Source organism: Saccopteryx leptura, chromosome 6, assembly GCF_036850995.1.
Source record: "Saccopteryx leptura isolate mSacLep1 chromosome 6, mSacLep1_pri_phased_curated, whole genome shotgun sequence".
Taxonomy (NCBI): Eukaryota; Metazoa; Chordata; class Mammalia; order Chiroptera; family Emballonuridae; genus Saccopteryx; species Saccopteryx leptura.
In genome coordinates this window covers 175370139-175382660 of record NC_089508.1, presented here as the reverse complement: position 1 = coordinate 175382660, position 12522 = coordinate 175370139, and the positions used below count along the sequence as shown (strand labels likewise).

The window sequence follows — 12522 nt, the reverse complement described above, 5'->3', positions numbered from 1 at the left end:
GATCCTGGGCGGATGCATGCAGGAGTCTGTCTGACTGCCCTCCGCTTCTCACTTCAGAAAAATACAAAAAAAATAAAAAAGTAAAACTTCACCTGACCAGGTAGTGATGCAGTGGATAGAGTGTCAGACTAGGATGCAGAGGACCCAGGTTCAAAACCCCAAGGTCGCTAACTTGAACACAGGCTCATCCGGCTTGAGTGTGGGGTCGCTGGCTTGAGCGTGGAATCATAGACATGACCCCATTGTCGCTGGCTTGAGCAAGGGGTCACTTGCTCTGCTGTAGTCCCGTCGTCCGTCCCCCCCACCTCCCCAGTCAAGGCACATATGAGAAAGCAATCAATGAACAACTAAGGTGCCACAAGGAAGAATTGGTGCTTCTCATCTCTCTCCCTTCCTGCCTGTCTGTCCCTATGTGTCCCTCTCTCTGTCTCTCTGTCTCAGTCACATACACACACAAAAAGTAAAAGTTCAAGGGCCACTACCTTGGTTCTTGCTCAGGTGCCAGCAGTTACCGCCATTGCTCTTGCATAATCAGGGCAGATGTCAACACAGAAAACGCAAATAACTTCTTAGCATTATTATTAAAGTAGTTTTGACCTCACCCCCCTAAAAGGGCCTTGGGGGCCCTTGGGAATCCACAGAACTGCTGACCTGGGAGAGGACTGAGCATATAGGCTGTGGCGTAACGCCCCGTGTGTGCAGGAACACAGTTTTTTATAGGTTGGAATAACACAAAAGGGACAGTTTGTCCTATCTTGCAGCTCCTCCTAGGGGCCCCTTACAGAGAAGGCTAATTATCTATTTAGATAATTGGCTAATTTCAGATTGGCTAATTATGTATTCTTGCCCCTAGGGAGGCTATTGCTATTGCCAAGGCCCGGCTGCGCCCAGAGGACCCGATCCTGCAGGACCTGTATTTCAGCTGGGGAGCCATCCTCGAAAAAGATGGCCATTACGCCGTAGCTGCTAAGTGGTGAGCTTCCGAGACAGGAGGGAACCCGAACGGAAAGGAGCCGTGACAGAGAGCAGGAGAATAAAAGTGATCGGCTTAGGGGTGGCAGTTAGGTGACTAGAAAACAAAGAAACATACGTGTATGAATCCCAGCTTCATAAGACTGATCAAGTTCTACCTCCTTGATATTTATATAAATCACTATAACTATTCAAGAAACCCCACAGCAGTAAGAAGTTACCTTTTTCTAGGGAGGCCTTGTATCATCAAATATAGAAATTGGGAGGGAGGGAGTCCTTTGCTTGGGATCAGTTCAGCAAGTATTGAGATTCCTTTAGGTCCTTAACCCATACGATGCTGTCTCATTCTCTGCTGCGCTGGACATGGCCCTCACGGGGATAGCCGGCAACAAGGGTCTCATTCTCTGCTGCGCTGGACATGGCCCTCACGGGGATAGCCGGCAACAAGGACCTACCTGGGGCCTCAGGAGAGCACAGGAGGCAAGAGAAAGCCAACAGAGAGAAATGATTTGACCCTCTGGGGAGGAACAGGAGATGTGTTTATGCCACTTTGTGTGAGTTTTCTTTTGTATTGTAGCTATTTAGGGGCTGCTTCTGCTTATGATGCAGCCAAAGTTTTGGCCAAAAAGGGGGATCCAGCATCACTCAGGACAGCAGCGGAGCTGGCTTTAATCGTGGGAGAAGACGAGCTGTCTGCCTCCCTGGCTCTCAGAGGTGCCCAGGAGCTGCTTCTGGCCAGGAACTGGGTGGGAGCCCAAGAAGCCCTGCAGCTCCAGGAAAGTCTGAAGGTCAGTCTTGACTCATCTCCTGATTCTTCGGAAAGAAGGGCCCCAGCCTGACCGGTGGTGGTGCAGGCAGAGAGCATCGACCTGGAACATCGAGGTCCCAGGTTCGAAACCCTGAGGCCGCCAGCTTGAGCATGGGCTCATCCGGCTTGAATGCGGGCTTGCCCACTTGAGGGCGGGGTCACTGGTTTGAGTGTGGGATCGCCAACATGATCCCATGGTCAAGGCTTGAGCCCAAAGGTCGCCGGCTTAAGCAGTGGGTCACTGGCTCGGCTGGAGCCCCCTAGTCAAGGCATATAAGAGAAAGCAATCAGTGAACTAAGGTGACACAACTATGAGTTGATGCTTCTCATCTCTTGCAAAAAAAGAGGGGGGGCAAGTCCTTTTCTCGTCAAACTCCAAATGAGTAACGCAGCCGCACAAGCTGTACTAAGTTGGCAGGTGTCCTGGACATACTGCCCTACTGAAGTACTGTGGCCTGTCAGTTGCCACGTGCAGAGTAGGAGGTAATAGGGTCGTTCACATGAATTCCCATTGCTTATCAGTTTGTGTACCCGTTCCCGAGTAGTCAGCTCTGCCCCTGCCGGCCTGGCAGTCTCGTGTTTCTTCATTAATGTCACCGGCACACCAATGAAGAGGGAGAGGGATTTCTCCAACAGAAATCACAGTGCTCTGCCCATAGCACCCCCCTTCGGCTGTCTGCTATAAAGAAGTGTGAAATCGAAACATTTTGTTAAATGTTTTGTTCCCATGACGTTAAAAATGAGTAACTTCCACTGTCCTTTTTGACACATGAAAATTGAGAATACTTAAAAAGCTGCAGCAGCCCTGGCTGGATGGGTCAGTGGGTAGCGCGTCACCCCAGCACACCAAGGCCATGGGTTTGACCCCCAGTCAGGGCATGTAGAAATACCAGTGAAGGCACAACTGAGTGGAACAATAATTGATGAGCTGATGCTTTTCTCCCTCTCTCTCTCTCTCTCTCATAAGTAGGAAAAAAAATTTTTAAGAAAAGCTGCAGCACTCACCTAGTTTTCAAAACACTTAAACACCTGGTCCATGTTAGATAACTTTACTTTGTGAGATACTAACATGAACCTTTTCAGTTCCTCTTTCTCTTGTAGAGTAGTAACCGAGCCTTAAAAGTAATTCCTGGCTGAATATTCAAAGCCCAAGAAAAATGCTACTAGCTGAGGAAGTCGCTTTCTGGGAACTGCAGAGTAAAAGGAGCGAAGGGAGTGCGCCCTCAGAGTCACTGGTGGATTACTTACAGAATGGCCAAGCCGGGGAGATTTTAGCTTATCCACAACAAAACGTTTCTAGAATGGTCATTTAGCATTTCTTTTTTTCTCCTAAACAGCATCCTTAACAAACCGAGTACAGCGTTCGCTTATGCTGAACGTTCTGATAAGGGCTGTCTGGCCGGTATGGGACAGACACCTCCCCGGTTTGGCTGAGAAAATAGGACTGGTAGGGTACACAGAATCTCATGGCACTGAAAAACCCAGCAAAGAGATTCTCCAGGCCGTTCTCTGTCTTTCTGTTCTCTTCCAGACAGCTCCCTCTGTTAACCCTGCTATGTGGACATGCCCCTAACCTTGAACTGCCCAGCTCAGAGCTACAGTTTGTCTGCTCTGGCCCCTTCTGTCATGAGGCTCTTCTCTGTACCCTCAAGTCTGGCAGGGGAAGAGCTGGATGAGCCCAGACCATCTTATTTCAAATCGGGGCACAGTCTTGGCTGTTGTGTGTGGCTTAAATTGCAGTGGGTGGGGCTGTATTTCGGGTTCCATGTTATAAAAATGGTTGTTCGGCTCCAAGGGCTGTGGATAGGAATTCCTCCTGAAGACATCTGGGAAAACTGCCAGGTCACCTCTTTCCCCTCCTCCGTGACTCGGGTTGGCAGGCCGCCCACTGAGGGCGTTAGGTTGCTACAGATGTGGGAGGGATACGGTGAGAACCGTAGGGAAGCTGTCTAGTTACTAGGTACTTCCCTGCATAACAGCTCCTCTCCTTTGTTGTTGGGTTCCAGGGCCAGAGATTGGTGTTTTGTCTCCTTGAGCTGTTCTCTCAGCGCCGGGAGGAAAGGCAGCCGTCCGAGGGCAGAAGCCCTCCTTCCCACAACGCCTGGTGCACAGACACTGAGGGGCCCCTCGCGGAGAGGGTGGCTGCCGTGTGGAAGAGCGCCTTCAGCCTGGCCACGCCGGAGCAGTACCAGGCAGCATTTCAGCAGCTGCAGAAGATCAAGTACCCGTCTGCTACGAACAACACTCCCTCCAAACAGGTACCGTCGGCAAGAGCTGTGGACAGGACCCACTCCGTTGGAAGAATACCTTAGTCCACGTCTAGGACAGTAGAGAAACAAGTCCAGTGCCAGTCTGCACTTCAGCAAAGACTAAGGCAGGCCCCGGCAACCTGGGAAGATCCCTTCAGACTTAGCTGTTCCACTAAAAGAAACAAAGTCAAGGGTCCACACAGACTTGTGCACGAATGTTGGTCACAGCTTAGTTCACGATGGCCAAAACTAGAAACAGCCCGAAAGTCCATCAGCTGGTGACTGGGTGCGTGGCTGACCCATTCAGTGGGAGACTACCGTGCGCAATAAAAGAAACAGACAGACTGACGCACAAATAATGTCAGTGAAGTCTCGAAAGCGTTAGACAAGAATCGACACAAAAGACGACATACTCTATGGTTCCATTCCTGTGACATCTATAAAAGATAAAATTATAGTGGCAACAACCAGATCAGAGGTGGCCAGGGGGTGGGAAGAGGGGTACTGCAAGGGGCACATGGGAGTATTTTACAACGATGATAATGTTCTGTGTCTTGATTTTGGTTGTATTGTTACAACATATATATCGATACAAGTATATATTTATCAGAACTCAACAAATTGCTCACTTAAAATTGATAAATTTTTCTTAATTATACCCCAGGTTTGCTTGTGGTGGTTGTTGCTGTTTCTAGTTCCAGGAACTCAGTTTTTGCTTTTAATTAAATGTGAACAGCAAGGGATTTTCTTAGCATGAGCCAACCTAAACTCTGTACGTTGCTGTGCGCCTAGATGTGACAGTTTCAGGTGGCGAAGCAAAAGCGGAAGGTGGAAGGGGCCCTTCTTAAACGTGGGCCCTGTGTTCTGTCCAAGTGCAGTTACCAGGAACAGGTCTGGCGTCATCCTGGTGCCGTCTGGGGGGGATGTTCAGCTGAGACTGGCTTCTCCCTCCAGCTCCTGCTCCACATTTGCCATGACCTGACGCTGGCAGTGCTGAGCCAGCAGATGGCCTCCTGGGACCAGGCTGTGGAGGCACTGCTCAGGGCTGTGGTCCGCAGCTACGACTCGGGCAACTTCAGCATCATGCAGGAAGTGCACTCAGCCTTCCTGCCTGAGGGTGAGTGACCCACACCGCCGACCGGACGGCACTGGGAGTGTGCGAGTTACTGGCCAGCTGTGTCTCTGAGTAGACAGTTGTACTTCGCTTCCCTAGGCTCCTAAGAGGTAGCCTGAGGGACTGAGCTGACTTCACCTGGCCCTGCCAACCTACTGCCTCCCTACTTACTGTGCTACAAACCGTTTAAGAGCAAAAGAAATAGCACTGTGCTCATAAGTTAGTAAGACTGGAGAAGCACAACAAAAGACAGCCCCTTGAGCTGCATAGTGAGTCACTGAATAAATCACTGTGTTGCTGTGCTTTTTCTTCTGCAGACAGTAGGACCCCCAGAGCCTTCGGTAGGACAGACTGAATACTTTTTCTGTCACGCTTTGACTGCCTGGTAGCCTGTAGCAACAAGAACATTGTCCTAAGCCAGGAAATGTTTATCTTTGCTTGGCTTTTGGTAGAAGGCACTGGTCCCATGGGTCACTGTGGTCCATTTCAGGGAGTCTGCCTCTTCGGTGATGGGACACAACACGCAGGTGGGAAGCCAGGTTTCGGGCAGGTAAAGACATGCACAGCTCTAAGTCCCCCTCTTCTTCTCCTAGGCTGTGACCACCTACGAGACAAGCTGGGTGACCATCAGTCCCCTGCCATGCCAGCTTTCAAGAGTCTGGAGGCCTTTTTTATTTATGGACGTCTGTATGAATTCTGGTGGTCACTCTCCAGGCCCAGCCCCAAACCCAGTGTCGGGGGAAGGGCTGCTCACAGAAGGACAGCGTCTACGGAATGGAGCCTGCAGTCGGACAGTGCCAGCCCGGGAGACGCTGACCCCCACGCCTCTCAGCCGGAGCCAGGCAGGCCTCCAGAGGCAGACACGAGGCTCCTGGGAGAGAGCGAGCCAACGCTGAGCGCTTGTAAGGAGCTCTTTTCAGAAAAGCACGCCAGCCTCCAAAACTCACAGAGAACCGTGGAGGAAGTTCAGGAGACCTTGGCCGAAATGATCCGCCAGCACCAGAAGAGTCAGCTCTGTAAATCCACAGCAAATGGTCCTGATAAAAATGGCCCCGAACAGGAAGCAAAACAGGCCCCCTCCTGTCCTCAGAGCCCGTGGTAAGTGCTAAGTCAATACGAGATGGAACGTGAAATTCCCTGCTGGGTTCTCATGTATTCGGATGAAATTCAGTACCTGGTAAGATTGGTTTCGGGACACTCAGAAGCAGCATAATATAGTGAGGAATGCACAGGCTTTGGAGTCAAATGCAGGTTCTTATCCTAGCCCTGCTAAGTGACCTCAAGCAAGGGGTGTTTTTTGTAGTGAGAGGAGGGGGCGGCAGAGAGAGATTCCCACATGCGCCCCAACCAGGATCCACCCAGCAAGCCCACTAGGGGACGATGCTCTCCCCATCTGGGACATTGCTCTGTTGCAACTGGAGCCATTCGAGCCCCTGAGGTGTGGAGGCCATGGAGCCATCCTCAGCACCGGGGCCAATTAGCTCTAATCAAGCCATGGCTACAGGAGGGGAAGAGAGAGAGAGAGAAGTGAGAGGGGGAGGGGTGGAGAAGCAGATGGTCGCTTCTCCTGTGTGCCCTGACCGGGAATTGAACCCTGGACTTTCACATGCTGGGCCAATGCTCTACCACTGAGCCAACCGGCCAGGGCCAGGCAAGAGTCTTAATGTCTCTGAACCTCCGTGTCTCTGAGCTTTAGTTCCCTCATCTATAAATGGGAGTACCAACTCATACCTTGCTTGTTTTGAGAGTTAAATGAAATCACAAACATTATTAATAGCAATACTACAGTTAAATCCTTTGTGCCATAAGTAGATTCCCAAAAAATCACTCATGTAAAATGAGTTGTATTGTTGCACCATTAGTGAAACCACTGAAACGGTAGTATGTTGTGTACTATCATAAAAAATACAGAAAGAGCTCTCTTGGTTCCTGCTATCACCATTGCAGGGACCTCCCTTATCCCTAGCCCTTAATGGGAAAAGCAGGTTTTCTGCTTTCCCTTGTCTTCTCTTGTGGCTTGCCTGCCTGCCTTGGTGAGACACCAATAAACAGAATGGCCCACCATCCTCAGACTCCACCATTTCTTTATCGTCTACCCGAATCCAATGGGAACCTGCATGTGAATGGCCATGATGGCGGCTCCTGGCCTTACATCCTCATTTTAATAAAACCCTTCAAAATTAAAAAAAAAAATACAGAAAGAGGGCTGTGTACAAAACTGCTCACTGAGACTCTGGCCGGTTTGCTCAGTGGTAGAGCGTTGGTCTGGCGTGCAGGAGTCCCGGGTTCTATTCCCGGCCAGGGCACACAGGAGAAGCGCCCATCTGCTTCTCCACCCCTCCCCCTCTCCTTCCTCTCTGTCTTTCTCTTCCCCTCCAGCAGCCAAGGCTCCACTGGAGCAAAGTTGGCCCTGGCGCTGAGGATGGCTCTGTGGCCTCTGCCTCAGGCACTGGAGTGGCTCTGGTCGCAACAGAGCGACGCCCCAGATGGGCCTAGAGCATCGCCCCTTGGTGGGCATGCCGGGTGGATCCCGGTCGGGCGCATGCGGGAGTCTGTCTGACTGCTCCCCATTTCCAGCTTCAGATAAAAAATTTTAAAAAAGGCCCTGGCCGGTTGGCTCAGCGGTAGAGCGTCGGCCTGGCGTGCAGGAGTCCCGGGTTCGATTCCCAGCCAGGGCACACAGGAGAAGTGAAAAAAAGAAGATAATGAACAAAACTGCTCACTGAATTGAGAAAATTCCAAATGATTGGGACGCTGCAGCACCCTCATCACTTCCATTGGAAATAGGGACCCGAGGGCTGCCGGAGCCAGTGAGCAGCCGCGTGGAGCATGCGTTATTCAGGCTCTTTGCTGTGGGTGTCTGCGGTGATTAACAGTTGTTTACTATTATGATGAGTGCCTTTTACCTTACATCCCCGGCACAAGGCCTAAACCATAGTGATTAGAACAGTTGACAAAGTTATACCTGTTATTACTAATTTAAATTAAGAAGCTTTGAAACCCTTATTTGTTGCTCTAAAAATACTCCATTGAAATGTTGAGTCAGAGTTGTTTGATTGGTTGGTTGGTTGGTATTTTTTGAGTCAGAATTTTGAGTTACTTCTCCAATAAGCTTCCACACTCTAAGCAGCTTTAGGTTTGATTTTAGTAAAAGTTTTCTAACCAAGCACTCTAACCTTTGGGTCAGAGTGTGTTATACTTCTCAAAGCTTCTCTTCTTAGAAAAATGTGCATCTGTATACCCCCACGGGTAGGAGCCCGGCTCTGTCTAACCGTTCCCCAAATAAATATAGCCTCTCTGCTCATGGCTGCAGGTTGACTCTCCTGAGGATCCTATATTCTCATTGGAGCTGTGTGTCTAAGATTTGGGGGTTTAGAAAATGATAAGGAATAATGGTGCATTTTGCAAACTTTATGTGACATCACATTAAATTGCCTTCTCTTAAACCTTGTATTTAAAGATGGGAGCTAGCCCTGGCCGGTTGGCTCAGCGGTAGAGCGTCGGCCTAGCGTGCGGAGGACCCGGGTTCGATTCCCGGCCAGGGCACATAGGAGAAGCGCCCATTTGCTTCTCCACCCCTCTGCCGCGCTTTCCTCTCTGTCTCTCTCTTCCCCTCCCGCAGCCGAGGCTCCATTGGAGCAAAGATGGCCCGGGCGCTGGGGATGGCTCTGTGGCCTCTGCCTCAGGCGCTATAGTGGCTCTGGTCGCAACATGGCGACGCCCAGGATGGGCAGAGCATCGCCCCCTGGTGGGCAGAGCGTCGCCCCATGGTGGGCGTGCCGGGTGGATCCCGGTCGGGCGCATGTGGGAGTCTGTCTGACTGTCTCTCCCTGTTTCCAGCTTCAGAAAAATGAAAAAAAAAGCCTAGCGTGCGGAGGACCCGGGTTCGATTCCCGGCCAGGGAACACAGGAGAAGCGCCCATTTGTTTCTCCACCCCTCCGCCGCGCTTTCCTCTCTGTCTCTCTCTTCCCCTCCCGCAGCCAAGGCTCCATTGGAGCAAAGATGGCCCGGGCGCTGGGGATGGCTCTGTGGCCTCTGCCTCAGGCGCTAGAGTGGCTCTGGTCGCAACATGGCGACGCCCAGGATGGGCAGAGCATCGCCCCCTGGTGGGCAGAGCGTAGCCCCTGGTGGGCGTGCCGGGTAGGATCCCGGTCGGGCGCATGCGGGAGTCTGTCTGACTGTCTCTCCCTGTTTCCAGTTTCAGAAAAATGAAAAAAAAAAAAAAGAAAAGAAAAATAAATAAATAAATAAATAAAAATAAATAAATAAAGATGGGAGCTAAAGACCCAGGTGACAAAGGATTTTTATTTCTAGATAATAGAGTGAAAAGTTACCCAGCGCAAGACACATGACTTATACTTTCTGTTATTCCTTACTAGTAAAGAAGAGAAAAATGAGCCAGTCTCTCTGCCTGAGTTAACGAAAAGGCTTACGGAGGCAAAGGAGAGGATAGCTAAGTTTCCTGAGAGTGTTAAGGTAAGATTTACAGCAGTTCATTTGGTAAAAACATCACTTTTTGTGTTATCAATTGACTATACAAAATTCTTTAAGATCCTCTACTTTTCTGTTCAGTTTCTGAACGCTCAACACATTTATGTATGCTTAAAATTTTAGGGTCCAGTTGCTTTTGGTTAGCTAAAATGTTTGGTGACAGTAGAATTATTGGCAACATGAGCAGTTTTCTATCTCAGTCCTCAGAGGAATCTAACAAACTGTGTAATTGGGAGGTAAAATAAAATTAAAGTTGGTGCCATGTATTTGGTAGCTTCCAGATGGACAGGTGTATTTGGATGTGGCCCTAGTAGGAACAGAAACACGTTTTAAGTTAATTAGAGCTCTAGAAGGCTGTGTTGGTTGGAGAAGGACATCCCAGTAGCCATCCCCGTTTTGAGTATCGTCTCTCCTTAGAGTAACTGACGGAGAACCAGACATTGTGAGAGGAACAGCTTAGGTGGGCCTTGAGAAGTGTCGGTGGGTGAGACCTGGAGTTGCTGGTGCCCTCTGTGCGGGTGCTTGTGGCTCCTTTGCAAATGCCCCCTTGTTCATCCTCATGTCACCTTTCAGACCTGGCCCTTTCCAGATGTGCTGGAGTGCTGCCTCGTCCTGCTTCACATCGGGTCCCAGTGTCCTGGCCGCGTGACCCGCGAAATGCAGCAACAGGCCCAAGAGCTCCTTCAGAAGTTCGGCAACACCGAAGTTTACCAAAGACACTGCCAAGCCTTTTGCACATGAACTGTCGAAGACCTTTCCGAAAAATTGTGCCAAACTCAAAGTGTCTGACACACCTTTCGGCTCTGCCAGACATTCGCTCTGATCCCTACATGCTTTTGCGGTGATCCAGATAATACAAAATGAGGGTCAAGTTTGAGTCGTCTCTACTCTTAGACAGGAATATCTGACTCTGGACTCAGTGTGGTTTCCAGCTGAAGGATCACCAGAAGCCAGCAGCAGTTATTGGAACACCTGCCAGAGTAACTGGGTCATCTCTAAAGCCTTACGTGGGTTTCACCCAAAGAGGAGAAACTTAGTCACCCAAAGTGTTAATGTTCTTACACACAGCTATCTTTATAAACACTTCCCCTGACCATAAATGTGTCATTCTTGTTCGAGATAGAATTGCTGCAGTTTGTGACAATTGGTATCATTTTTTAAGTTGTTTTTGTTAACTTGGACTCTGCTTCTAGTCTACTGCTACTACTTCTACTGACTGTGAAATAGGCCTTCCCCATCATGTGACACTGCCCTCTGTCTGAACTTTAGGTAAGAAATTTGGATTTATGTAATTGCTTATTTGAACAGATCACTAAAAGTGTTAGAAGAACAAATAACTCAAATGTGTCTTATCCCTTCAGTTGTTTTTTTTTTTTTTTTCATTTTTCTGAAGCTGGAAACAGGGAGAGACAGTCAGACAGACTCCCGCATGCGCCGGACCGGGATCCACTCGGCACGCCCACCATGGGGCGACGCTCTGCCCACCAGGGGGCGATGCTCTGCCCATCCTGGGCGTCGCCATGTTGCGACCAGAGCCACTATAGCGCCTGAGGCAGAGGCCACAGAGCCATCCCCAGCGCCCGGGCCATCTTTGCTCCAATGGAGCCTTGGCTGCGGGAGGGGAAGAGAGAGACAGAGAGGAAAGCGCGGCGGAGGGGTGGAGAAGCAAATGGGCGCTTCTCCTGTGTTCCCTGGCCGGGAATCGAACCCGGGTCCTCCGCACGCTAGGCCGACGCTCTACCGCTGAGCCAACCGGCCAGGGCATCCCTTCAGTTTTGATGGTGATCAGAATAGCTCAGGAATTAATTACTGTTTCAGTTGTCCTTAATCTTTTTGGGTCACAGGACCACTTGAGAATTAGATGGAAGCCACAGATGATCTTCGAAGAAAAATGCATATTCCTCCCTAATTTTGTATATGTAAGTTTTGGATCATTGGACTCAGACTTGCGGATTATTGCCTAAGGGGACCCTGCATCCTATTTAATTACAAATCCTTGTTCTTTTTTTGACTAATGAGCATCCTTTTGAGGTCTGTTTTTCTCTTCAGTCATTTAGATAGCTGAACGATGTCAGGAACAGGTTTCTGTAATATCCCAGTTTGCTAGGACATAAAAATAAGAAAGTTGGGTGAGGTTGCAATGGAGAAATCTTTCCCAGTAATTGAACTGTTTTCTTTTGGGAGTCACACTAAAGGCTTTTCTGCTTCAGTGTCCAATTTATTTTCCCCAGGGTTGGGATTGTTGTGGGCAGCAATAAAGAAACTCACTCTCTAATAGGAAGGGAAACGTTTAAGAGGCAGTTTAAACAATGTGATTTACTGGGGGGGGGGGGGTTAGACCTAGCTGTAGAGTTTTAAAATGCTAAACTCAAAAATGGAAGTATTGAACCTCATAGCTCTTTACAGAGTTAAGTGAGCTCTAGGAAAAAGATGGTTGTCAGTAGAGGCTGGAAAATCTTGGTTACAAAGATATAAATAGGCGTGGCTAACTGGAGAACTAGATACCAGTTCTGCAGTCTGATAAAATGAACAAATGCTTCACTTGCAGAGATGGAAAAATATTTCCTTCCACTTACGTAAAGGGAAGTATGTATTACTTAACTAAAAAATCTAAACTTCGTGATTTGCCAAAACCATCCCCTGTGAGAGGAGGCACCGACACTCCTCCGTTACTGCTCTGGTAAGAACAAGAACTACTACTTGACAACTAAGCAGTAAAACTACCCAACAGCGTGTACGTAACAGAAATGGCACAGCTCCGTTTTCTTGCCCCCTCTCCAATACTATATAATGTACTCACGCTGTTCTAACTTAAATAAATGGCTTTCATTTCTACCTCCCTAATTATCAGAACTGCAAAGACCAGAACACCCTGGAGTCCACTCAA

At 49.2% G+C, this 12522-nt stretch overlaps 2 protein-coding genes across 3 annotated transcripts in view; one reads left to right on the top strand and one right to left on the bottom strand.

Annotated features, from left to right (window-relative positions):
• GEMIN5 (gem nuclear organelle associated protein 5) overlaps nucleotides 1–10992 on the top strand; it is a 42320-nt gene extending 31328 nt beyond the window's left edge. For both annotated transcript variants that reach the window (XM_066342506.1, XM_066342505.1), the window contains exons 22-28: nucleotides 854–973; nucleotides 1550–1760; nucleotides 3787–4038; nucleotides 4984–5146; nucleotides 5737–6241; nucleotides 9524–9620; nucleotides 10209–10992. In XM_066342506.1, coding sequence (XP_066198603.1) covers nucleotides 854–973; nucleotides 1550–1760; nucleotides 3787–4038; nucleotides 4984–5146; nucleotides 5737–6241; nucleotides 9524–9620; nucleotides 10209–10376 — 1516 coding nt within the window. In that variant the 3' untranslated portion in view covers nucleotides 10377–10992. The remainder of the gene's footprint in view (nucleotides 1–853; nucleotides 974–1549; nucleotides 1761–3786; nucleotides 4039–4983; nucleotides 5147–5736; nucleotides 6242–9523; nucleotides 9621–10208) is intronic.
• MRPL22 (mitochondrial ribosomal protein L22) overlaps nucleotides 1–12522 on the bottom strand; it is a 133245-nt gene that overhangs the window by 64030 nt on the left and 56693 nt on the right. The gene's annotated exons all lie outside the window — the stretch shown is intronic.